This window comes from Aedes albopictus, chromosome 2 (genome assembly GCF_035046485.1).
Source record: "Aedes albopictus strain Foshan chromosome 2, AalbF5, whole genome shotgun sequence".
NCBI lineage: Eukaryota > Metazoa > Arthropoda > Insecta > Diptera > Culicidae > Aedes > Aedes albopictus.
In genome coordinates, this window is record NC_085137.1 from 400,783,107 (window position 1) to 400,808,967 (window position 25,861).

Genomic DNA, 25,861 nt, shown 5'->3' on the forward strand with positions numbered 1-25,861 from the left:
GCAAATCCAAACTCCGCCTCGAATGATTCCACAGGCGGAGATGTGACGCGACAAAGAACGAGCTCGGTTTCTGTATGCGATGACATCACCAGCAGCCAAGCCAGCAGCAGTAGTCGTCCTCATGCCGTGGAGCAACAGCACACGAACGCACGACGGATAGGGTGATGACCATTGTTTTGGCATGAAGTTAATGCAATTTGGAACGTTATTTTCAAAAACATTTTTTTGGCTTAACTACAAAAGATAGAGTTTTGGTGTCAAAGAAACATTTTTAGGGAACAAGTTCGTGCATGTTTTGTAGAAGAACTTTTTTAACAAAAGCTTTATTTTCATATTTAAATCATCAAAAATGTCCAAAAAAGAGTCGATTTTTTCGACCAATTTTGCATTATTTTTCAATTTAAGGCCTTTTAAACTATTTTTACAAAGTTTACGTCCAAGAGACTAAGAAAGTAGAAGTAATTAGCTTTCAATTCGTGCGCTGAGAAAGTTTGTACGATTGATAGTTTAGTAGATATAGGACTTCAAAGATAACCAAAAATTAAAAACTTAAAATGTGATTAACTCACTTAGCAGTGATTTCCGACCCTATGTTCCATGGGAACTTTTTCATCTCTCATCAAGACCTATCAGCCCTGAAAATATCCAAAACCCGGAACCAAACACCCTGTATATATAAAAAAAAAGACACTACACCGTCTTCAACCAGAGGTTGTACAGACTGAACAAGCACTAACATATGACAACGGACAACACACATAACACCCAGTGGCCCAGTGGAGAATTTTCCGTTTGACGAAAAGTTTTCCCCGACTGGAGCGGGAATCGAACCCACACTCCGAGGCTTACGAAACGTCTAGATGACTGACGCCTCTAGCCGCACGGCCACGAAGCCCACATGAGTAAATCTAAAGATGGCCGTCACAATGGCTGCTTTGCAAATACCGATTGCACGGATCTCATCATCCACAAAACCCAAGAAGCGGAAATTAATTCTCTCAGGAACTGCTACAAATGTGTCCATTGTTTCACTAGAAATTCAGTATCAGTTTCGCAAAATATCTGCTATAAAAGTTGACTTCAATTATACTTTCCATGGTGGTGCAGAGGGCCGAATTGAAAAATCTCCATCCTGGGCCATCCTGTGGCTAGGTCAAATTTCTGCCGACTTCCTTTATTTCCTTGTTGAGGCTGTGCCGCCATGAGCCTCTGGGTCTGCCTCTGCTGCAATGTCCTGCTGGGTTCCAATCTAACGCCTGCTTGCAGATTTCGTTCCCGTCCCTGCGTAGAGTGTGGCCGACCCACTTCCACTTTCGCTCCAGAATTTCTGTCGCTATCAGCTTTTGATGACATCGACGATGGAGCTTCACGTTGGAGATCCAATTGTGAGGCCACCATGCACGAATTATATACCGCAGGCATCTATTGATGAAGACCTGTAGCCGTTGCGTGCTCTCCGCTAATACACACCAGGTTTCACTGGCGTATAGCAGCACAGATTTCACGCGCGAGTTGAAAATTCGGATTTTGGTGCGTCGACTAATCTGGTTGTTTTTCCATACATTTCTTAAACTCGCAAAAGCAGCCCTCGCCTTCTTGATCCGTGCACCTATGTCGATCTTGGTGTCGCCATCGGCCGCCATTTGACTACCAAGATAGGGAGCGTTCAAAAATTACGTCCAACATTTGGGGGAGGGGGGGGGTCTGGAAAGTGTGACAGTACGTGTATTGGGTATAGGAAAATTGCGTGACAGAGGGGGGAGGGGGGGTCTAGAAATCCCGAAAAACGATGGACGTAATATTTGAATCTTCCCATATTGGAAACTTTCAACAGTCTCCACTGATTGCCCAGCTACCGTAAAGCTGAAAGGGTTGACCGTGTTTACATCCGACGATTTGGTCTTGTTGACGTTGATGGTAATACCTGCCACTGATGAGCGATCGGCAAGATCATCGAGCTTGCTCTGCATATCAGAGCACCGTTGAGCTAGGAGAGCAACGTCATCAGCCAGATCGAAGTCATTTAGGTGCTCCATGGTAATGGGCCGCCACAGCAATCCTCGATTTGATTCACGGTCAATCGCACCAACCAGGATCTCGTCGATTACGACGAGGAACAGTAGCGGTTATAGTAGGGTAATGGTTCCCTTATTAAGCATGTAGCTCCCATTTTCATCCCACGAAAAACAAAGGATTGAAGCGCTGTTTGTTTTGTTTCTTATTTTTGTATTTTTTGTTAGAAGTGAGCACCCATGAAAACAAAAAGAACGTAGTCAATCGGTGCCGTAATCGCTTGTTTTCGAATAGGATGAAAATGGGAGCATGAGATTACTGATGGCACACATACCCTATACATCCTTGTCTCACTCCAGCAACGACCCGGATGGGATCGGACAAAACACCGTTGTGCAGTACTCTGCACGGAAATCCCCTGTACTGTGCTTCAATGAGGCCGATGATTTTCTCAGGGAGTCCCTTGCGCCTGAGGGCTTCCCACATGTTTTCGTGATTGAGACGGTCGAAAGCTTTTTCGTCACCAGGGTGCGAGGCCGCCATTTTTAAGAATCTAACACCTTGTATGTAAACATTTGTGTATCCACAAAGGATTCCATTGTGGATACACGATAGATGTTGGCTCCTGTCAGATGCATTAGGTGGGATTAGGGTTGCCACATACGTGTTTTTCGTAATCAATGAACACCAGGTAGAGAGACTCTTGGCATTCATTTGTCTACAACAGGATCGTTTCACTTCCTTCTCGAGAGCCGAATAGCGCTGACGGGCTACGGCTTTGGATCCTCGTGGTTTCGCTCATTCTCTCGCTACTTTGGCGTTCTTTCGATCCTCTGCCGTCTTCCATGTGTCTTCTGCGATGCACTATGCACTGCATTATCTGAGTGCGTAGCTCACCTAAATTATTCTCGCCGGTGGAGATGAAGGCGTTCTTGATGGCACTCCATTTATCTTCTTCTGTTTTATTATCCGGAATATCCGCAGCTCGGTTCTCCAGCACCTCGAACCTTTTCCCCTCAGCGTCTTCCAGTCAGTGTGTGTTGAACCGGCGCCCGGTTTTCATCTCTCTAAAATAAAAGCTCTCATTTTTGGGTAACACCCATGCCGCACAGGGACTGTGTTGGAAACACACATTTTTAAAATTGCTCGTACGCTCACATTTTTGCAAAATATCAATATTTTTCGGTATTTGAAGGTGAAAAAAAAAACGATCAAATCTGACTATACATGTCAATGGTTGCTACTCCGTTATTGATCTGAGCTGGTACCAATTGCACTGAGATCCAAATGAATAAGGGCTGGGACACTCCACTTATTCTCAAAGTGCAATTCTAGCAGCTCATACATTTTGGATCAATACCGGCGCCGGCCACGTCCTTATAGTCAGTTGGGAAGGGAAAGGAATGTTAGAGTGTGCTGGTTGTTGCTACTAAAGACCGAGATCACCTCTGCATCCCCACACCCAGCACGGACTGGGGTATTTGTTAGACGGAAAGGATGGGAGATCTGGGAGTCACCGTTGGGTCGGTGATGCGATCCATGGATAGGGGTTATTTTTATAATGTATAGATTGTGTGATGAATGAGGTGAATAAGGTCAAGCGGCACAGCACGCTTTGGTTGCATAACTTGTAGGCGTTATATACACTGTGCTGTGAGTGGAAATTGGAAAAGAGGGAAACGACTTTTTTCCAATTCGTTTCTGGTTCTAGCGATGGCTATGAACATATGAATATACATGAGCTGTATATGTAGAGAGGAGAGAGAGAGAGAGAGAGAGAGAGAGAGAGAGTGAGAGGAAGTGGATAGAAAGATACAAAGTAGGATGAAAAGGGACGGGCCAGGGATTGAACCCATGACCTTCTGCATACGAATCAGAAGCGGTAGCCACTAGACCACCAAGCCCGTCTCATATTTTTCGGTATTTGAAGGTGGTTTATAAACTCAGTGAGGTTGCCATGTGGAAATTATTGCAAAATACATGTTCATGTGAGCGTACGAGCAATTTAAAAAAAATGTGTGTTTCCAACACAGTCATGTGCGGCATGGATGTTTACTAAAAATGTACAGGCCGAACACATTTTTGAGCGTAGCCGTTTTTGCGTGATCTCCTTTCGATGGATCCCAGCAACGTGTAGCCGGATCTCGCCGATTAGGACATGATGGTCGGCGCTACGTTTGTTCAGCATATCGAGCGATCCCCCAATCATCATGTCATTGTTGCCACAACAATGTTGACTATGTTGACTATTTATTAGAATCTTCTTTTGAGTGCGTGTCATAATTGACTCTAGGAACTTCGCCAGAAATTTCTCCACAAGTCCAAAAGAATATTGTTAAGTTCTGTTCAAGATAATATTTGTGTGGTGTCCGCAGAGGAACTTCGTAGAGAAATTTCCTGGAAACTGTGTGAACGAAAATAGACGAACTTCTATTTAAGGGTATTTCCAAAGGTCTTCTGACCCAGTTTTTGGATTTCCCGTGATTTTGCGCTACTGATTCGCTTTAGGGGCAGGCGGGGCATAATGAGCAGCTTAAGCATTTAGTCACCAAATCCAGTAAATCCTTATTTCAAGAAATAGCCTTTTATAGTCGTGGGAAGAAAGGGGTTAAGGAGTTTCTAAACGTCAATAAGTAATAGGGGAACTTACGCATTTTCGGCCGTTTTGTTCTCTTCGTCATGAGGGGGTTTAAAAACTTGTTTAACTCAAATTTTGCCTCAAATCTTTCCCAAATAAGCTGAGTTATACGACCAAGTTTTAAGCAATTTGGCCGACAAAAAAAACTCTTATAACTGGATAATACGCTTTGTAGATTAGGCCTGTCCACCTGTGTTTTTCAGGGCACTGTCAAAGTTACCCCGAAATAAAAATCTGAATCTCGCTCATATGAAAAACTCAAAGTCACCCAAAATATTTAAAATCATCAAATCTTTCAATTGCAATTGATAACTGATACCCCAGTACTTGTTTTAAAAATATAAAAGTAGGGGAAATACTGTTACATGAAAAAATAATAAGTAAATTCGTTAAAAAACTATCAAAGCTACCCCATTTTACGGTAACCAAAAAACATGAGAGTTATATGATGCCGTTTTAAAATATCAAACTTATTAGGTATATTAGGGTATTCCAGAACAAAATCTATCAAAAAATCAACTTTTAAGGTTTTTCTGATCACAAATGTGATAATTACACATGTTTCCTTCAATTTTATTGGCACACGTTGATCGGAGAAGTTGTAGCAAGCAAGTATAGCTTTCAATTTCTGCCGAAATAATTAAGTTTTGACAAGTTTTAGTGTAGTTATGATTTTTTGAAGTTCAAAAATAGTCGAGAACACAAAATTGGTTTGATGCACCTCTTAATTTCAATGGATTTGGCTGGAATTTTGACCAGTTACTTCTTTTACGTTGCCAATCAAAATATGGGAGTGGACTTGAGAATCAGAGAACATTTTTGAAAAGCTGGACAGGCCTACTATAGATATTGATTTTTCCAAGTTAAATTTGAAGTTTTTTGGCAAAACCTTACTATAATAGGCATCAAAACAAAGCAAAATTAAAACTGAAATTTGTTGAGATATTATTATTTTTCATTGGTTACTCATTTTGCTCCCATCCTACTATATAAAGACTTTTTAAACTATATTTTTTCAACAAAACATTTTACAGATATTTGAAAAATGTTATGAATACATTTAATTGACTCAGGAAATATCGAGAAACTCGATAATATTTCGTCATTCATTCAATGGGTTGACTAAGGTACAATGGAACAATTTGTGCTGAATATGTGAAAGTTTATAGTGAAATGCAGGGTGCTCACTGCTCATTATGCCCACCTGCTTATTATGCCACACCATCCTCTGCTTTACTTTTCAAGCTTATCCCTTTATAAGGCAGTGGCAACTATATTGCCAACTTATACACTAATTTTTTTCTGTTCGTTTAGAAAATTTTTACAACTTCTGTTTTAACTGATGGATACATTAGGTCTTTGTGAACACTCATGATTTTTTTGAGCCATAACAAATATGAATGGGCTTTTTAAGAACAAAATGTCTCTCCAAAAACATTCATTTTTGAGTGCATGAAGGTTTATAAGCTCGAAATTCTGTTATGGTGAGCGAATTGAAAATCGAATGATGAGGAATAAAAGGCCTATGTTCCTTTTACTTGTGGACAAAATTTCAACTGAATTGCTTCATTATTATTAAAAACTCAGCCTTTTGAAAAAATGTACTATAATAAATGGGCATGTACTAAACTGCCGTGAATCACAAGTCAGTCCCATCTGCATTTTAGACAAAAATGAGTAAATGGCCGTTTTCGAGCTTTCTTCGGATGATCTTTTAGCTGCGAGCAAAAAAATTTATAGTTTGTTCAGTAAAATTGAAAAACAACACCAAGTCAGATTGTCCCATGATGAAAAGTAATCGCAAGTCAGTCCCATTACGAACTTGTGCACCCTTCAGTACCAAACCTAACACTATTTTAGCCAGTTTTATATTTTTCACTGTTACGTTTTCACGTTTGAAACAATATGTGAAAGTTTAATGATGATCGCAGAAGTTTTCAATTCTTGGCGATTTTTTAGAGTTCCACATAGAAATCGAATTTGAAAACTTCAGAGGCCATTTTCTCAATGCCTACTTTTACATATGGGACTGACTTGCGATTCACGGCAGTACAATTGCCATAACTTCCAAAATAATTAACCAATCGAGTTCAAATCCACACAAGTAACTCATGAATATTAGGGCAATAACCTGTCAAAAAATCAGCATGATTGATTAACGCATCACAAAATAACAACATTTTAAACTTTGTTGACAAAAAGTTGAAATTTAGACCAATTTTTTTCATACAAAATCGACCATCGAATTTTTTGAAAATAAAAACGTTTTTGTTCATTACACCACATGTACTTTCACGGTGCCCCCACAGACCGTTATTATAAAATAAAAATGTCCATAAAAACTAAGTTCAGGGATCGAATCCTGGTGCCATTCTGCACCTCTGGGCAAATTTTTAAAATAATCCCTAGGAGGAATCTCGAGAAATCTCGATTTGATGTTTTATACTAAGAAATTTCAAAGAAATCCATGTTCAGATTGGACAATATCGTTTAAATACCTACACAAACTTTCCCTAAAGTGTTCAAAGTTGTTTCAAACCCGTATTTATTTAATAACGTTACTTCAATTATACATATTTACTACTCATCTAAATCAATTAGCTGATTAAACTGACTTACCAAACATTTGGCAGTGTACAAAAATCAGAAAAAAGATGCAAAAAACGTTGCTTGTCATGTGTGCTTTTGATTACCAACGTTAGGGTTAGAAAAACTGGAGTAGGTCTTTGAACACAGTTTTCTTAAAATGAATAACGTTTTCAGTCACAATAGTCGAAAACAAATTTATACTTTTTTTCGATATTGCTTAGCATTTGAAAAGGGGCGTTCAGTGTTTAGTAATTGTATTGTTCCTTGCTGTAAATGTATCGCTCCTATATGGGGCGAGTATGACACATAATCGATCCGATGACCGTAAGGACGTGGCCAGCGCCGTTATTGACTTTCAAATGTTGAACTCTCGAATTGTGCACATTGAGAATGGTTAGCTAGCCCCAAGCCTTGCTTTCATTCGTTCTCTGTGCAACTCTGGTAAATCACGGAGTAGCAACTACGGTGTGTACGATTAACTTTGATTTGCTTTGCCTAGAATTTTGAACATTTTTTTCAATGAAAAGTGCTACATATTCTTGCACATGAACACTAGAAAATTACTGAGAAATATGTGTTAACCCTGTAACACCCAAATTTTTTATTTTGATCTAAATATCATTTTTTGTCATTTAAAATCAATTAAACATGTTTTGGAAGATGATTCTTTTTAACTCTCGATTTCGTGAATTTCAGTTTTTAATTTTTATAATTTTTATTTTTGAACGTCCCCACAGTTTTATATTTTTCCTGGAAGCTTATTTGGGGTGTGGATTTTTTGAGATGAAAACATTTTGAGATTTTATGATTATTATTGAAATATTTTTGTTTTAATTTTTATTCACAGAAAATTTTATTTTCCGTATAATTTAACGGAAAATAATTTTAGAGTGTATTCGATTCCCTTAAACTTTAAAACTAGGAAAGAATGTGTTGCGACGGTATTGCATGTATTTGAGTGAAACTGGCAACTGTCCTATCCAATAGGAATTAATTGAATGTGAATGTACATATTAGAATTGTAAGGAGATTTAGTGTTAAGTTGAGCGTTGAGTGGAAGAGTTCGTTAGTGATTAAGAAACTATCAAGTAAGTTAATTTTAAGTAAAACCATGTAAATAATTAAAATGAATTCTTTAAAATATAGCATTGAAGCTGCCGTTATCAAACGCTGCTCTCGATATGTGTTTCCCTAATCCCGAAGAAACTCGCGCCAACAAACTTCAATGTTGATAAATCATCAACACAAAGAGATCGGTATGGCTACCCGACTGGACGCCCTCAAGCAGCAACTCGAAGAGTTCGAAGTCCGGAGAGCGCTTTGGCGAAAACAGTGCCAGGATGAAGAAAGACGCATGGCACTGGAATTCGAGCGCGAGTTTGCGGAGATGGATGAAAAGTTCTCCAAAGCGATGGAGAAAATTGAATTGGAGTACACGGCGAAAAAAGAGGCACTAATGTGCAAATATAGTGGGAAAGGTGTCCGAGTACAATCGACAACAGTAAGGTCCGATTCGTGCAACGACAAAACCCAATTACAGTTTGCCTGCTCCAATCCAATCAAAACGACATCCCAACCACATTTCGTTGCTCCGCGAACGCAACTAACCAAGCCGCCTTCAGTCGGCTGCGATGACAACAAAGGCATCCCGCACACGGTCCCATCGTATCGACGACGACGACCAACCGTTCTAACAGGAATCAATCAGCATACAGCGTGCGCCTATCTTCTGATTCAACAGAGATAGAAGCGAAACAATCGACGGTGAATATGCTACAAAAAAGTGCAGTAAAGAAAGCCCGCGTGGTCGTCAGTGTTGGTCGCAACGCTGTTTCTAGATGTATTGTTTTCGACCCCGGCGGAGCTGCTCTGCACATTACAGTGCACAGTGGCACAGAAAGGTATTATTTGAAAACTTTATTTCCAACAATTAAAATGTATATAGATTCAAAAAGTGATGAGATAGTTAGTTACCAGTTGTCACGGAGGGGAGAATGTTGCGACGGTATCGCATGTATTTGAGTGAAACTGGCAACTGTCCTATCCAATAGGAATTAATTGAATGTGAATGTACATATTAGAATTGTAAGGAGATTTAGTGTTAAGTTGAGCGTTGAGTGGAAGAGTTCGTTAGTGATTAAGAAACTATCAAGTAAGTTAATTTTAAGTAAAACCATGTAAATAATTAAAATGAATTCTTTAAAATATAGCATTGAAGCTGCCGTTATCAAACGCTGCTCTCGATATGTGTTTCCCTAATCCCGAAGAAACTCGCGCCAACAGAATGATTTGGGAAAAAAATTAAATATGTTAATTGTAGCGACTCAATACAAAATAAACAATAACTTCTGAAAGGTGACTAAAACATCGATTTTTCAATGATTTAAAAAAAAAATGTAAATACGCTTTAAAATATACCAAAAACCATTTTGAGATATACAAAACAGTCCTAAATATCAGCCAAAAATATAAAAAAATGATTTTTCACGAAACAAAAATTACAAAAATGCTCAAACTATACCCCGTCTAAAGGCGGGGTAGAGTATTAGAGGGTTAAATAAAGATCTAATAGTACACCAATTTTGGAAGAACAGGAAACTACGACGTTAACATGGGACACGGTTTATATGCGAAAATATAAAAAAAATGCAAAAACTCTAGTTCTTGTATACTTTTTGAGTTCCATTTTGGTCCCATATCAACTGTACAAAATATCAGGTCGATCGGGAAAACTATTTTTTTGCCGATATTCTTAATTTTTCAGACGATTTTATGAGAAAATTTACTTTTTCAATGGAAAATCGCTTGGGGTCACCCCTTGGTCCCTAAAAATAATTCCACGAATGATTTCTGTAGCAAACTTCACGATGAATTAGACCTCCGAAGACCGCAAAGCGATGCGAAGTTCATGGAAAAAAGTTATGAAGCCTTACCCGATCGATAAAATGACGAGATTTGATTAAGGTACACCGGGGCAAGTTAAAACGTGTGGGGCAAGATGAAACGCGAAGTTTTGAAATAGATTTCAATATAATTTGGAAATTTATCCATCGCCAGAAGATTGTTTGAACCAAAAACTATGTGTTATGGCAATCAAACTGTTTACTATCATTAGATAACATCATGTTGACCCGCCGTTTCATCTTACCCCACCCGTTTCAACTTGCCCCGGTGTACCTTATTTATTGTTATTCCTTACATGTAAAACAGCGTTTCCATGCTATTCGGTTTTCAGTCAATAACTTTTTCCACATATCTTAGATCCCTTTGTGGTCTTCGGAGGGTTGGTTCCTCGTAATATAGTAAACATGTTGTAGAATTAGGGAAAATTTTAATGTATAACACTGGGATGTGTATGTTCATAAAACAATAGGGAAAAATCGCTTTTCAATGCTTACGTTAAAACCGATGCATGGCTTGGAAAAACATACTTATGTCAGTTTCGTCAGTTAATTGAGTTGGGTGAGTAGTAAATATGTATAAAAAAAGTTGCGTTGGTAAATATATACTGGTTTGAAACAACTTTGAATACTTTGGGGAGTTTTTTTTGTAGGTATTTAAGCGATATTGTTGAATCTGAACATGGATTTCTTTGAAATTTCTTAGTATAAAACATCAAATCGAGATTTCTCGAGATTCCTCCTAGGGATTATTTTAAAAATTTGCCCAGAGGTGCAGAATGGCACCAGGTTTCGACCCCTAAACTTAGTTTTGATGGACATTTTTATTTTATAATAGCGGTCTGTGGGGGCACCGTGACTTTATAACACCGCTAGCCATGATGGTCTCCAATAGCGGAAGGTCCGAAAGAGATTGAAACTATTGAGAAATCATCATGTCTACAGGTCGTAAGCCCTGATAAAGTGTGGAACGTTTTGATGGCTGTGATCCCTGACCATCATGTCAAAACCCAGGGATACCCAAAGTGACCATACTGTTAGGGTGTAGGGGTTGCATGTGTGAGGCGCATATATTGACAGGCATTGCTATGGACCGTTAGGGCTGAGTAGGGTCGAGGAATGGATCTACGATTGCTGAATTATACTAAAAAATTCGTGATTCAGCAGTGGTGGCACCGCTTTCCGCTTTTGTTCGGCCTTGGTGGTTTGTGTGGGGTAGTGCGTGTCGGTGTGTGTGCTTTGTGCGTGCGGTGCTTACGGCTTCAGCAGGGTGATTACTTGGGTAGTGTGGGATAATTGGGTTTGGGACTGAGGGGGTCGTCGTTGATAAGGCCGACATCATTGAGTGCTCAGTGTTGGCGGTTGTATTGGTGACGATTTCTTCAGCCTTAAGATCTCATTTATACCACGTACAGATTTTTGGGAAGAGGGAGTACTTTGTAATGCAAGAGAGGGATTTAAACTCTGCGTTACGGGTTGGGCGAGGTCATGCAGATAGACTCAACCCAGGTGACCGTGCGGCTCGGACAGTGATGCATGAATGAGTGCGGTGTGGGTGAGGTGCGCTGCCCTGTGGGTGCAGTTGAGTCCGGGTTGGAGTGGAAAGAGACCCTTCTCTACTCTAGGTCGGTTTCGGTTGTACGGGCGTGGTAGTGTTTGTCTTATTTGTGCCGTGTTGTGCGTGATTTGCGGCTCGAGCTGCGTGGTTACTTGGGAAGTATTGTACTCTGTAATCTAGATTTTGGTTTTAAGATGAAGCTAAGGCTGGGCTGTGCCTCGGATTTGTTGGGCGCAGGTCGGGAGAGCTGGTGGCAGTTTGTGCTGGGGGGTTTACTCGATTGGTTATTCACTGATGGTGGCCAGTCGATCGACTTATCGGCGCTGCCTGTCATTTGGTTCTTGGGGTTTGTGCTCTCGAGGTTCGGGGCGTTGCTTCGTTGTATCTTTGCTTTAATACTAACACGTTGTTTGATTTAATTGACTGTGTTTTACAGGCGTTTAACTCATTCTATTTCATAGATTGCCAAATTTAAGGGTAATGGTTCAATAGGGTGTTAGCTATCAGAGTGGATTAGAACGAGTTGGCGCCTACAATACACCAACACTGACACACACACTCCAATACTTACACGCACACATGCACCTACAACTAGCTGTAAAAGACCAGTGGGCGGGACAATGGTGCCTACCCAACAGTTGTAGGTGGGGTGTTTGGCTTAGCTACATGACTTGGTCCGGCAAGCCCATAAACATCAATTGGTAGACGTATTGCCTAGTGAAAAGACAACGCAGATGGGCGAAAGCCAGGGGATGCGTTGATAATAGCAGAATAGAATAGCAGAATAATAACGGTCTGTAGGGGCACCGTGACTTTATATTCCAATGTAGAACGAGTGGATTCCGTGCCTGGTTCTCTCCGCCTTATAAAGGGTTATAGGCTTTTCCCAACTGCGCACTGTGATCGAAGAAATGCGGTTTCTTGGGCGATCCAGGCTAGGCATTTACCATATGGTATGCCTCAAGATAGGATGAAACATTCTTTCTGAATTGCAATCAGCCCTTATACCTTAACCATCGGTCCATAATTCTAATCATCTCGTTACAGAATACGAATGAATTGTCAAAAAGAACCCCTACTAGAGAAATCCATGAGAAGATTCTGACATGAAGTATTGTTGGAATTCCAAATAAATTACTCCGGAAATCCTTGTGAATGCCATTTGCATTATTTTATGTTTAACTCTCTTAAACACAACTGGAATAAAAGTCAAAAATCTCAAAACAGTATAGACAATTTTCTATTTGGTATAAACAAAATCTTTTGATAAAACCTTTCTTCAGTCGCGCAGTTGGCCACCGCCACCATCACGCTAATGCTGAGTAGGTACAAAAAGCGAGATTTTTTCGACATGTTATGTTCCGTATTTAGCATATAGGATCTAGTTTAAAAAAATCACAAAAAATCTCATATAAAAGGAGTAATAATGATTATTATGGACTTTCATTACCAAGGGAAATTCATGTTCTAAGCAAATTCCCGGTATTTTTCCGGTTGTTTGCAATTCCCGATTTTCTCGGTTGAGTAGTCACCCTGTAAGTTGGAGGTGGATTTTCGTTACATTAGCTTGTTTCCAACACTTGATTGAGGATATCATGAAAATAATTTTGTAAAATATAACTGTAGTCGATAGTTTAAATTTAGCAATAACTAAACTTGTGAACTATTGAGCTAAATGTACCCCTAGCATGAATCCCTAGTTACACCAACGATTAAGAGCATGCTGCACTGCAGGAAAAGTTGCACTTGAACCGGTTTAACCCTTTATAAGGCAGTGGCAACTATATTGCCACCTACTGTTTGTAATTGTTTCTGTTTTATAACAATTTATTTCGAACTTTTTTTTTTGGTTTACGCAAAATTGGGAATACTAGCAACGCCTGGTATTTTTTTTGGTACTAAACAAAGCTTTAACAACAATTTAGGAGTCATTTGTAGTCTCAAAAATGGCTAAATTTGACCGCCTGAAGAAAATTAGCTCAAACTTATTATAAAATTATAGATTTGGTAAATATTTTAAGAAATAATGAAATTCTGGGTTGAAAGGAGTTGAACTACACAGTTTATATTATGGGTTAAGCCCTAATCCATTCTAAAATCTCTTTTCCGGCTTTTTGTCGAAGTCAAAAGAAGAAAAGTACCCTAAACGGGCAGTGGCAAGAATATTGCCACCAGCGCTGGTGGCCTAAACGGGCAGTGGCAACTATATTGCCACCTCAAAAGCTCGTTTTTGGGGTAAACGGGCAGTGGCAACTATATTGCCACCAGCGTTTTTGGCCTAAACGGGCAGTGGCAACTATATTGCCACCTAGATTTTTGAGAGTTTCTTTCAAACAAAAATTGCTTTGTACATGTAATCATGTATATAATCATTTCCATAATAGTATGCTTTGACAAGTCTTCTAGTTTTCTCGGCCTTATAAAGGGTTAAATCAAGCCGATTCTAGGTCACTGTCCTTGACTACTATGCAAGTACGCATAGTCAGTCGATCTCATTGTTAACAAGATTTTCCAACAGTCTAAAGTAAGTTGATTGAGAATGGCCATTGACCAACACATACAACGATAAACGACCTACCTGCGAATGTCCGCCCAAAGTGTGTTGCCTTGAACATCGGGAACGTAAACGCATGCAGTTTTTTATATCCTATGTGATATCCGTGCGCCACTCAACCTTCAGGATGCCACCGGGAATATAGGAATTGCACCACACGAAAAACTGAAATATCAGCTGCTGCTGCTGCACAATATCACTCAGATTGAAGCTCGCCCGGTTGGCACCGATAAGATTCAGGCTTTGGAAATTAACGAAGATTCTGCCTGCCTGCCTGACTACACGGGAAGATTAGATTACATTCTCCGAGGAATAATAATGGTTGTGATGGCAGCGGTCCAAAAAAAAAAAACGAACGAAGGCACACAGCGAAAAGGCACCGACACCGATTTTTGTTGTTAGCTCTGTTATATTTTACTGATAAGGACTTTTTCCACTCTCGATTCCGCAATTTTCACACAGCACTTCGACCGACAACCCAAACGAGATGAACAACTTGAACAGACTGACGACTGACTGACCGGGCCCCGAACACTCGCGATTGCTGCTCTGCTGCCAGGCTGATTTCCCCCGGGTTCGTCCGTTTCCTTATCACTGCTTCGTATGTACTTTTCCTTCCCTCCAGCTTCTACCTACACGATCATGGGAGGCGAGAGAGGCTGTATTCGTGTTTGTTTTCACTCAACGTATACACACACGATAAGGACCGGCAAAGATGCGCGACAAAACTGGGAAATCCGCCGAAGGGTTTCCTCCACAAACATACAACGGTTAGAGGGGATTATTAATCATTAAAGCCGGAGCTTAACAATTGGCGCATCTAATAGAAATTTTCTTGTAATCTTTTGTAAAAATTGATTATAAAATAATGATTATTTTTCCAAAGCTCTTTGACGAATGCACTTAGCACTGCGAACTGCACTTGACACATGAATGTTTCTTTTTTGTTTGCTTGCATTAGATCGCGTTCACGGTGCACATTTTATTTGTAAATACGATCAAAGTTTTCATATCACTATCAGGTATTGTGGAATTACTTCGAAGATGAATTCAAGCATATTTTTTCAAATCGACGTATCTAACTTTTCCACTAATCTGAGTAAATTCATGGTCAATGTTGACGACTATTCCACTAAAAATAGTTTTTATATAAAAATATTTTTCATAAATTTTTTCGTGCTTTACATCACCAGGGATATAGCATGCACTAGATAAGAAACAAAACCTAATCATTCCATATCACTTTCACAATGAATTTTGACAAAAATACACACATACCGGGTTGGTTACAGATACGCCCGGATAAAAAATACGATAGAAAAACATAGGATTCTATTGTAACAGAACCATTGAAAACAATGCGCTAACAATAAAATTCAATGTTAAAATAACAATAGAAAAACAATTGAATCGAATGTTTCTGACAATAGAATCAAATGTGAATGAGCATTTCACATTGAATTGTATAGGTTGTTAAGTATCGTAACAATACAAAAAAAGACTTTTTTCCATACAACTTTTTTCGCAAAACAGAAAATTCTAATGTTAATGAAATGTTGTTAATGCCGATACGTGGAATGGAATATACCGTAGATTTTTATGTATTTGTATTGTTTTGAACCGTTAAATATGCCAAGAACATTCTGTTGTGAACTGTGGTTTTACACGAGGGGAATGGCACCAGCCGTTTTCCAAAAATCTTACCATGTCTTTTGAAAAGTTCTAAGAGGATACCGTCGTAATGATTACTTTCGGTGTATTTGGTACGGGATAGAGAAGACTGTGAACGCTTTCAAAAAGGATAGAACGGATAGAAACGGATATGGGCGGATATTTTCGTCGAGTTCACTTCATCCTGTCAACAAACTGTCAAGCGAGCTGTCAAATGTGGACAAGAACAAAGAATTTTGATGGCTTTAGCTGTTTTTGCGGTGTCCGTAGCAGCCGACTAAGACCGGTCACGGTCCATCTCGCCATGGCTTTAGCTTGTTGGGATTCCAGCGGAATTGCTCTACAGAATACCCAAGAAGAAATATTTTGCTCGTTTGACTGTCAACATCGACCAGGCTTTGGCTCTTATGCTCCAGTTCCTTCCTAGGCATGCATATGTATTTTCTTTGGTGGTAAATCAGATTTAATGATGATGGAATATCTCACTAGTTCTGTTCTACCTTGACTCCTGGCACAATTCCAGTGGACGTACTTCCGTGCTGGTAGTCGATAGACGAGGTTATTTCTGAATTCAATATGTTTTTTATTTTTTATCTCATATAATTTTTTGATGTTATCGTTCCAGTATGGTTTAATTTGTTTTTTGCTGTTAGAAAATATGGTGTATGTTGCATTGTTTAATGCATTGTTTATTTTTTCGTTTAGATTTTCTGCATTTGTTATTGAGTTTGGATTTATTTGATTAAGGTTTTGTATAGCTTTTTGTTTGCTTATTATCGTTCTTGCCGAGATGTTGTTAAATTTGTTGTAAGATGTTATGTGACATTCTATGAGCTTGTGATCTGATCCTAAATCTTCTGTACTTGTGTCCCAGTGTATGTGCGGTGCTATGTCTGGTGTGGTGAAGGTTAAATCTATCGCAGATGGATTGCAATTTAAGTCTTCCCATCTTGTTGCTACTCCTGTATTTAAAATAACTACGTTGTTGTTGTCTATTAGTTCACTTATTAATTCTCCTCTTCCGTCTGTTCTTTTTGAGACGTTATCCCAGGTTGGGTGATGAGCATTTAAGTCACCACCCAGGAAAACTGGTGTGTTGCTGTTTGAAATGAAGTGAAATAGTTTTTCAAGCGGTTCTTTGATCTCCGATATTGGTGTATCAGGTGGAATATATGTTGATATGAAAATTATTGGCTGTTTCGTGTTTTTTATTTTTATTGCTGTTAGTTCTAAGTCTATGTCTGTGAGATTTATATCTTCATATATCAGTGTTGGGTGAATGAGTATTCCTGTACCACCGTAGCCATCAGGTCTACAGTTTTTGGCGAATTTGTAATTGAGAAATTTGTATTTCTCGTCTGGCTTGAGCCAAGTTTCTTGAATTAGAAAGATGTGAATGTTTTTGGTTTTTAAGTAAGTTTTGATTGTTTCTCTTTTATGTATGGGTCTTATGCTATGGATATTTAGTTGGGCTATATTTAGGTCTTGTTTAAAGCAATTGTCCATAATTGTCGCAGTTATGGATGTTTATCATGTTTTATGATGAGAATTTGTTAATTGTATCAAGTTTTGTATCATCGAAGCTATTTCGATGAGCAGTACGTCTGATTCGATTTTATTTTCTGTGTTATTATCTGTAATTTTTTCAAAAATGTATTTTAGTTGTTTTGTTAGTTTTTCTTGTTCAGTTTGTAGTTTTTTCTGTTTCTGTTACTTTGTGTGGATTATTTTCAATCACTCGAACTTGTTCGGGATAAATCTCTGTAGTTGGGAATGTATTTCTGTGTATTGTTGGTTTGGGCTTTTTTTGTTGATCTTGTGTGTTGTTCTTAATTTTATTAACAATTGTTCTGTAATCGATTTTCGACTGGTTAGTGTGATTAATGTGTCTGAATTGTGAGTTTGTTCTACTGGGTTGTTCCAACTGTGGGAATTCAACGGTAGACTCAAGCAATGCAAACTTGTTTGATGTTCTTATGTTGGATTTGGGATAAAGTTCTTCAGCTTCTTTGTAGGTCATTTTGTTAACTGTCATTGCGATGTTTATGTGTTCTGTTCTGATACGTTCTGGGCAATTTTTGTTAGTAGGAAGGTGGTCCCCCCCGCAATTTCGACATTTTTTCTTCTGTTCGTCCTCGTGTGTGTGATTTTCTGTTTCGTATTCCCCACATTTAATACAGGTTTTTTTGCTTTTGCAGGCTATGTCTTTGTGACCTAACCTCCAGCATTTTGTACAAATTCGTACTGGGTAGATGTACATTTCCCGAGTCTACTGTAGCTAAATGGAATATTTTTGAATGATTCCTAAGAATTCCTAAGAATTTTCTCTAAGAATTCCCAGAAATTCTCTATCATCTGGGATGAATTAGGTTCTTTAGAGGTATCCGGATTATTTCATAATCGGATTCTCCGCCCAAAAATTAGTCGAAATCCTCGCCGTCGGGAATAAACGAATTCGACATTAGAGGCTTGCACCAAAAACCTAACCTCATCGAATTCTCATACGATTTGTAAACATTGCCCTCAAATTTTTTTTGAGGGCAAGGACGGCTTTGTGGACCGACGCCGAAGGAAAGAAAGAGAAGGAGACAGTGATGACGTCAGCGTGCAAGCGCTCTTAGTGTGATCATCAACATTGTTGTCACTTCCAAGGTCACTTCGTAAAATGGCTCATGATGATTCATTCATTTCAAGATGGATGTTTCCCTTCAGTGTATATTTTCATGAACGTGCACCATCACGTTTCGATGTTTTATTTAACGAAACAATTTTCATCGCATCTGCCGCTGTCGTTCGGTTTGGCCGAATCATTTTCATGTGACCATTTTGTGGTGTGAACAGGCACGTTTCGTACTGCAATCGTCCGTTTTTTGTTAGCAATTTTTCGAGGCAAAACAGTGAAAATTATTATTAAATTTAAAGAAAAGTGCTTATAAACTATCAATAATGAGTTCTAAACTATCGCAAGCGATCAACTGTTCGCTGGGTACGTATAATTTCGATGAAAATGAGCTTTCTGTTTACTCGTTTTATGTTTTTGTTTCCTCCATTTGTAGAAGATTACATCGCCGAGAAGGGAATTGTCTCGAGCTTGCGATCGAAATCCGTCCAGGCATCCGAGGCAAACTACTTCAAGCGGCCGATGCGATCGGAAATGGACGAAGAGGAATGTGACGATCTCATCTACGAGGATCGTAAGGGTATGGAGGTGGAAGAGATCGATGACGATATGCCCCCATTGGTACGTGCCGGCGACCGTTCGAATTCCGCCGAAACGTCGATCAAGACGGAAGTTGACGAAAGCGGAGAGACGCGGCCGACCAACGTTTCGATTCAGTTGGACAATGATCGCGAGTGTCGCACATTCGTAACGGAGGAAAGAAAACGCGGAATCAAGCACATGCCGTCGCAGCAGTGGCGTTTGCGTCGCGAGAATCAGGTGTGGAAGAAACCGGCCGGCGTTCCGCCACTGACTTCGATCAAGGCCGTGTTCGACAGGAATACGGATCAGCTGATTGCTTCGCTTGGCGAGAGCGCAAAGTTTCACAACGACGATGCCAGGGATCGTATCAACCAGCGGTTGCACCAGAATAACGGCCGTCAGAGGAACAACGGCAATCGGAATGGGAACCAGAATTTCCATCAAAACCGGAACCAAGGCCATCAGAATCGAAATTTTCGGAACAAGTACGTCAGGTTGATTCTATAACTTTTCCTTCGAAAACAGTGGTTTAGGAGGATGATGGTATGGCTCTTCAAGAGGCTGTCAAGGTGCCAAAAATATCGGTTCCCTGTAACATTTCCAGCGGTTCATGTTGAGAATGAATGGTTTTTGAGGGAATGTTATAGAACTCGACATTTCCAACGACACAGTTGTGAACTAGCTTTAATAATATTTTCGAATGCATTTCAGCAACAACCGTAATCAATACGGCAAGAACCCGAACATGGTTCCCAGTTTCAACCCGAGCACCGATCGTATGGAGCAGCGCAGCAGCACTCCAGCGGATAGGAACCAGATCCGAGATTTGCGTTCGTATATCACGCCGCCGTCGTCGCTGCAATCGCAAGCCGCCGTTGGTTCTCTGGTTCCGGGTGGTGGCGTCTGGAACAACCAGCCGAGTCAGCTGGGCCAGCCGCAGTTGGTAACATTTGCCGACATGCTAAACCAAATTGGCCGAGCAGCGGACAATCAGAACCGGGAAATGTTTGCCAATGTGATTCGAAACGTGATGCGGAACCAGCAACAGCCAACTCCGGGAAATTCGATGGTCCCAGTGATGACACCCGATGCGGTCTCCATGATGAATCCCACCGAGTTGATGCCGTTTGCCGCCCAAACGCTGCTGAATCACATCAGCACGGTTCAGCAGAACTTTGGTCCCAAATATGACATGAAGGTGCAGAAGGAAATCCACGCGTTGCAGGGAAAATCGCTGCTCTATCGAGCGAATGGAGTGGTCAGTATGGATGGACCCGGCGTCGGGAACGACCGGGTTAAGCCGACTACCACAGATCTGAGCATGAACATGCGTTTCAGTTAGAATGTTTATTCGACAAGGGGGTACTTTTCTCAGCAGATCTGTGCATTATGATTTGCCTAAATTTGACGTTCGGACGAGCGATTGATGAAAATATGTTTTTTATATCATCATTTATATAACTGCAAAATTGTTGATTTTAGGTCAAGAGATCTATTCCCACATAAACATTGGTACCTTTTTTCGCGTGAAATATTAGAACGGAAGTTTTCATTTACGATCAATCGTATGGCTTGAAACTAGATAATTTGTAGACCACGGTTCATTAAATAACTCTACTTCATATATAAAGTTCCGCTGTTTTGTTAGACCAAATAAATCTTAGCGAGTTCTTCCAATAAAAATGCTAAGGAAGAAAGTCCTACATTTGTTTCTAAAGAAATTCTTCAGTTCCGTTTCCTAGACCCTGATAATCAGCAAATGTGAACAAATGGTTAACTTTTTCGGGCCCATCTTGATGGGGTCAGCTGGAATACCATCTTCAAGCGACTTATTGTTCTTGAGCTATCAAATGGCATCCTTAACTTCACTTATTCGACGTACTAAAGTTATCATTTACTTTCGATGCTTTCTTTGATCCTCAGTGCCTGCGTTCTCTGTTTGTTGAAGTGCTGCTTCCACCTTTTGATCGGCTCACGTCTGTCCGTCTTTTGCAGAGGCGTCTCACAGTGGTCCAGATTTGAAAATACGTGGCAAAAATTGCCAAATCATAGTACAGTAGACGTTCGATCGGTACAAACGGTTTAACTGCAATGCTTTTTAACTACAAGTCCGGTAAGTGCAACAAATTTGCAGTTATCGCACCGCCAAACGTCAAAATCGTGCGCCATGTTAGCCCAAATGAACAGTCGGATCACGTTCACGGTTATTTATTGTCGTTTGACAACTTGTTGACATCTGTCAGTCGTTGCAGTTACCCAATTTCGTTCGCTAAGTGAAACGTAAACATGTTGCAGTTATCGAACGTCTACTGTAGTCTGTTAGGTTTAGCCTAAATGAATATACTGAAACATTATTGAGCTCTCAATTACATATTAATGTCATTTTCATTAGGCCGTTACAAATATTTATTTCACTTTTTGTCCCACCACTCTTTGACTGGTCGAGGGGGGGATAAAAATAATAAAGCATTTAATTTGAAAAATATTAAAAACTCATCAGATTTGTTAAAGAATTTCGAGCAAGACCCGAAATTTTGATAAATATTTTTTTGTCTGCCCCCTCAAAATGCAAAATCCAGCCAAAAATTTTTGAAGGGGGGGGGAGACAAAAAGTCTAATTAAAATTTGTATCAGCCTTATTTGTCGGTTTTTTTTTTCGAACGAATACCGAACAAAATTGTTGTTTTACATACAATTTGGCTACCGTGAGGTGCCCATATTTCGTGCACTTAAGAATTCTCAATGTTTAAATAATAAACGTCTGAAATTTTACCATAAAGTATATCAGATTAATTTCTTCAATAATATTTTGTGCTGGTACTGTAGCTCTCAAGAAAAATATAAATTAGGCAACTTCACATTATACGAGATAGGGTAATTGTTCCCTTCGTTGTGGTAGTACCTAAATGTTGCGGTAGTGGCAATTGGGTTTTTAAATTAAGAAAAATGTATTGATTTTTTGATTTTATACGAAAGAGCACCTTTTTCTGAACCACCATGATTTTTTACAGATTTTTAGAACTTCATTTTGGTACATAAAATCGCTTTCGAAGAGATTTTTCGAAATCACCTTTTGACAGCTGGCCAACTGCTTGACAGCTCCGCCCAGTACAAAATGCGTTGAGGGGTGATTCGACAAATCGCTCCCATACAAACTTCAAACTGATTTTTAAATAGGTTTCCGGGCTCCAAAATTCATGAAAATTTGGATTTCGGCTCAGTTTTGCATGCAGATTCTGAATATGGAATTATCTCAACACCGCTAAAGAAGCCAATTGAGCACTTTTTCGACTGAAATGTTACCAAAAGGCATTTTTAATAGATGTATTATGCTTAAATTATGAGATTGCACCATTTGTGTGCTTAAGATTTGCCCAAAAACCTATTTTAAAAAAATATTTTCCTTAAATTTTTTGCTGCTGTGTTCTTTTGTTGGGGTAGTATTCCTAATGTTGCGGTATCCCATATGATTTCAATGGGATACCGCAACAATACGAACCAAAATTAAATTTTACCTCCATAATAGGAACAGTGTGCCTAATGTTGTGGTAAGCGATTTATGATCGAAAACAGAGAGAAACGATAGTTTTTATATTTTTCCAAGCAAATTTGGATAGAAAACTGCCAACTAACGTTTTGCAACCCTTCATTAGATGGTACGATCATTGTTTTTAAAATGAATTTACCGTAATACCACAACGATGGGCACACTTACCCTAGTTACAGCATTAGTTTTGATTTGTTTGAAAGTGCCAAATTTCGTTCAAAATCGGTCCAAATTTCGCTCACTCTAGAAAACGTAGAATTCGCCTAAATGTGTTAATTTTCAAAAGGTAGCATGCCTGTGACAAAATATGAGTGAATATTTGCTGTTTCTCATGTTCGTCCCGGATGTTTACATTAAGATTTCAAAAAAATATTCTGTAGATTTAGTGGTTATTTTCTTTGACGATTGGTTTGCTCTTAAATTGACATCCTAACCCTTTATAAGGCCGAGAAAACTAGAAGAGTTGTCAACGCATACTATTATGGAAATGATTAAATATATACATGATTATGTACAAAACAATTTTTGTTTGGAAGAAACTCTCAAAAATCTAGGTGGCAATATAGTTGCCACTGCCCGTCAACCCCAAAAACGAGCTTTTGAGGTGGCAATATAGTTGCCACAGCGCACAGCCACTGCCCGTTTAGGCCACCAGCGCTGGTGGCAATATTCTTGCCACTGCCCGTTTAGGGTACTTTTCTTCTTTTGACTTTGACAAAAAGCCGGAAAAGAGATTTTAGAGTGGATTGGGGATTAACCCATAATATAAACTGTGTAGTTCAGCTCATGTCAACCCAGAATTTGATTATTTCTTAAAATATTTACCAAATCTATAATTTTACAACAAGTTTGAGCTAATTTTCTTCACGCGGTCATAATTAGTCACTTTTGAGACTACAAATGACTCCTAAATAGTTGTTAAAGTTTTGTTTAGTACCAAAAAATACCAGGCGTTGTTAGTAGTCCCAATTTTGCGTAAACCAAAAAAAAGGTTCGAAGTAAATTGTTATAAAACAGAAAAAAAATACAAACAGTAGGTGACAATATAGTTGCCACTGCCTTATAAAGGGTTAAAGCGCGTTTGACAGGTCTCCTGCTCGATTGGAATGATATTGACAGCAAATTTAGAATTCCAATTGGAACATTTCGTGTCTTTGCATATAGTGTCTTTACGATGGACGCACAGCAGGAAATAACACAATACAATACAATACACAAATTGATAGTGAAACGCAATACTCTCGATTAGCTTCTCAGCGCGGTTCGGCATACATAAACACATAGGGTCTGGGACCATTTGGGCAGGAGCACCTATTTTGGGCACTTGGTGCTATAACTCACCCAAATTCAAACCGATTAACTTGAATTATTGCACATGGCTAGATGCTGTGCGTGTCTGATCGTGTCTCAAAAATCAAGTCAATCGGTTCAAAATTGACTGAGTTATAGCAGCAAGTGCCCAAAATAGGTGCTCCTGCCCAAATGGTCCCAGACCCTAGTGAAACGGCAAGAATGGGAAACTTTTATTAAAACTATTTTTGTTCAACGCAGGCCAAAACAGTGTCGACTTGAGCCACGATATGCCTACGTACTTCTGTGTGTTGAAACAAAAATAGAGGCTCATAGAAGCAAACGTAGGGAAAGGGTGCGGTGTTAGAACATAAGCACAGTGTGCTACCGCCGTAATCACTATGAAAAAAAAAATATTGAAACTATTGATAAAAAATCAATAATTATTGATAAACAATTATTTTTTTTTTACGATTTCGATAAATTTAAGTGATCCCTAACAACTTTTGTTCGAGCACGTTTTGTTCATAGCATTTTTTAGCATTCAAAAGTTTGAAAGAAGTCGTGGGCGGGAAGGGGTTTTATGTGCGGCACAGTGCGCAAAAAAGTGCTTACCTTGAAAAATGCAAATTTATGATCTGAAATGCGATATTTACCTAAATCAAATTTGCAAAAAAACGATAAGAGATAGAAGTTTGATGTCAAAGTACGAATTGTAGAGTGAAACAGGGGCCACAACTTTGCCTAAGAAAGAATTTTAATTTATCACCCATTTTTAAAAGATAATTGACAAAAACAAATTAAAACACTACTTTGAGCTATTTGCTCTAGAAAACTTAGTTATTTAACTAAACCAATCGATTCAAAGATGCTATTTGATAGAAAATTCAATAATCTTTCGAATAAGGATCTAAAAATTGCGATAAGTTGACCATTTTCAAGTTATAGCAAGTTAGGCTGCGGCCAGAGTGGACGCGTCACGCGGCGCGACGCGGTGCGGCGCGTTTTTGACGCGGTTTCCAACGCGGCTTGATAGCCAGAGTGAACGCGGTGCAACGCGTCTGTTCGTAAAGTAAACTGAAAAGTTTTCATAATTTCCGTCACCTTTGGACATGAGTACATGTTATCTGATGAAAAATTTCCAAGAGATATGTGATTATTGTGCTCAACCTAAAATTAAAAATAAATCATTTATCTAAATTTACCCTCAAATGCTATTTACTTCATATGATTCAGAAGAGATATACATTTGGGACAATGGTGATTCCCTAACCTCAAATCTACCCGTCCTACAGGTACAAATTTTGAAATTTTATGAACAAGTGAGCTTGTAGTCAGAGTTACCACATGGTTGTATACGTAAAAAATGGCGCCCCTTGGTTAACAGCAAGTCAATGGAACAAGTTTGTTAACTCAAAAATAGTGTATTTTTATTTTGAAACTATTTTTTAAGCTTACACCCTAGTAGAATACTTTGAGATAGTAAAATAAACGGGTATCAACCCTTTTTGTGCATAAAACATGGGTAGGGCTAATGTGAAAGCTCTGCTTGTAATGGGTGTAGAATGACAGAGATTTCGATTATTTCCCTTAAGTCTTTAGTTATAAATTTGAAGAAATTACTGATTTTGTTTCGCATAATAGGTGAAAAGTGAGGTTACGAGACGCCACCGTATAATAAACATGTGGTATTATTCATGTTAATATTTTTTATATTCACATTTGAATACATTTGAAAAACAATTTCGTAAAATTAACGTCATGGTTTGGTAAAAACGGACGAAATCCACACAAAAATACAAAATTCTCCGCGCGAACCGCGTGACTTCCGCATCAAAAACAGTGCATGCACTGTTTTGTCGTGCGTCGCGCGGCTAAACGCTTTCCGCTTCGCATCAT

The 25,861-nt window shown here is 39.1% G+C and overlaps 2 protein-coding genes and 2 long non-coding RNA genes across 4 annotated transcripts in view; 2 read left to right on the forward strand and 2 right to left on the reverse strand.

The window, feature by feature from the left end:
• The window catches only part of LOC109407974 (NAD kinase 2, mitochondrial), a 44,943-nt gene extending 29,763 nt beyond the window's left edge, over positions 1 to 15,180 (reverse strand). Inside the window, exon 1 of the mRNA XM_019681179.3 lies at positions 14,277 to 15,180. Within this exon, the coding sequence (XP_019536724.1) occupies positions 14,277 to 14,313 (37 nt within the window). The 5' untranslated portion in view covers positions 14,314 to 15,180. The remainder of the gene's footprint in view (positions 1 to 14,276) is intronic.
• LOC134288432 (uncharacterized) lies at positions 1,843 to 14,270 on the forward strand. The gene is made up of 3 exons (XR_009997953.1): positions 1,843 to 8,328; positions 8,387 to 13,452; positions 14,124 to 14,270. It is a non-coding gene; the product is annotated as an uncharacterized LOC134288432 (long non-coding RNA).
• Positions 13,826 to 14,126, reverse strand: LOC134288433 (uncharacterized). Its single transcript, XR_009997954.1, has 2 exons — positions 14,007 to 14,126; positions 13,826 to 13,913 (listed from the first exon to the last, which is right to left on the reverse strand). It is a non-coding gene; the product is annotated as an uncharacterized LOC134288433 (long non-coding RNA).
• A 3,544-nt stretch (positions 15,181 to 18,724) lies between the features above and the next one.
• On the forward strand, positions 18,725 to 22,850 carry LOC109403678 (uncharacterized protein DDB_G0287625). The gene is made up of 3 exons (XM_019676508.3): positions 18,725 to 18,909; positions 18,980 to 19,610; positions 19,837 to 22,850. The coding sequence occupies exons 1-3, from the start codon at positions 18,870 to 18,872 to the stop codon at positions 20,465 to 20,467; spliced, it is 1,302 nt and encodes a 433-aa protein (XP_019532053.3). The 5' UTR covers positions 18,725 to 18,869; the 3' UTR covers positions 20,468 to 22,850.
• Positions 22,851 to 25,861: the final 3,011 nt, after the last annotated feature.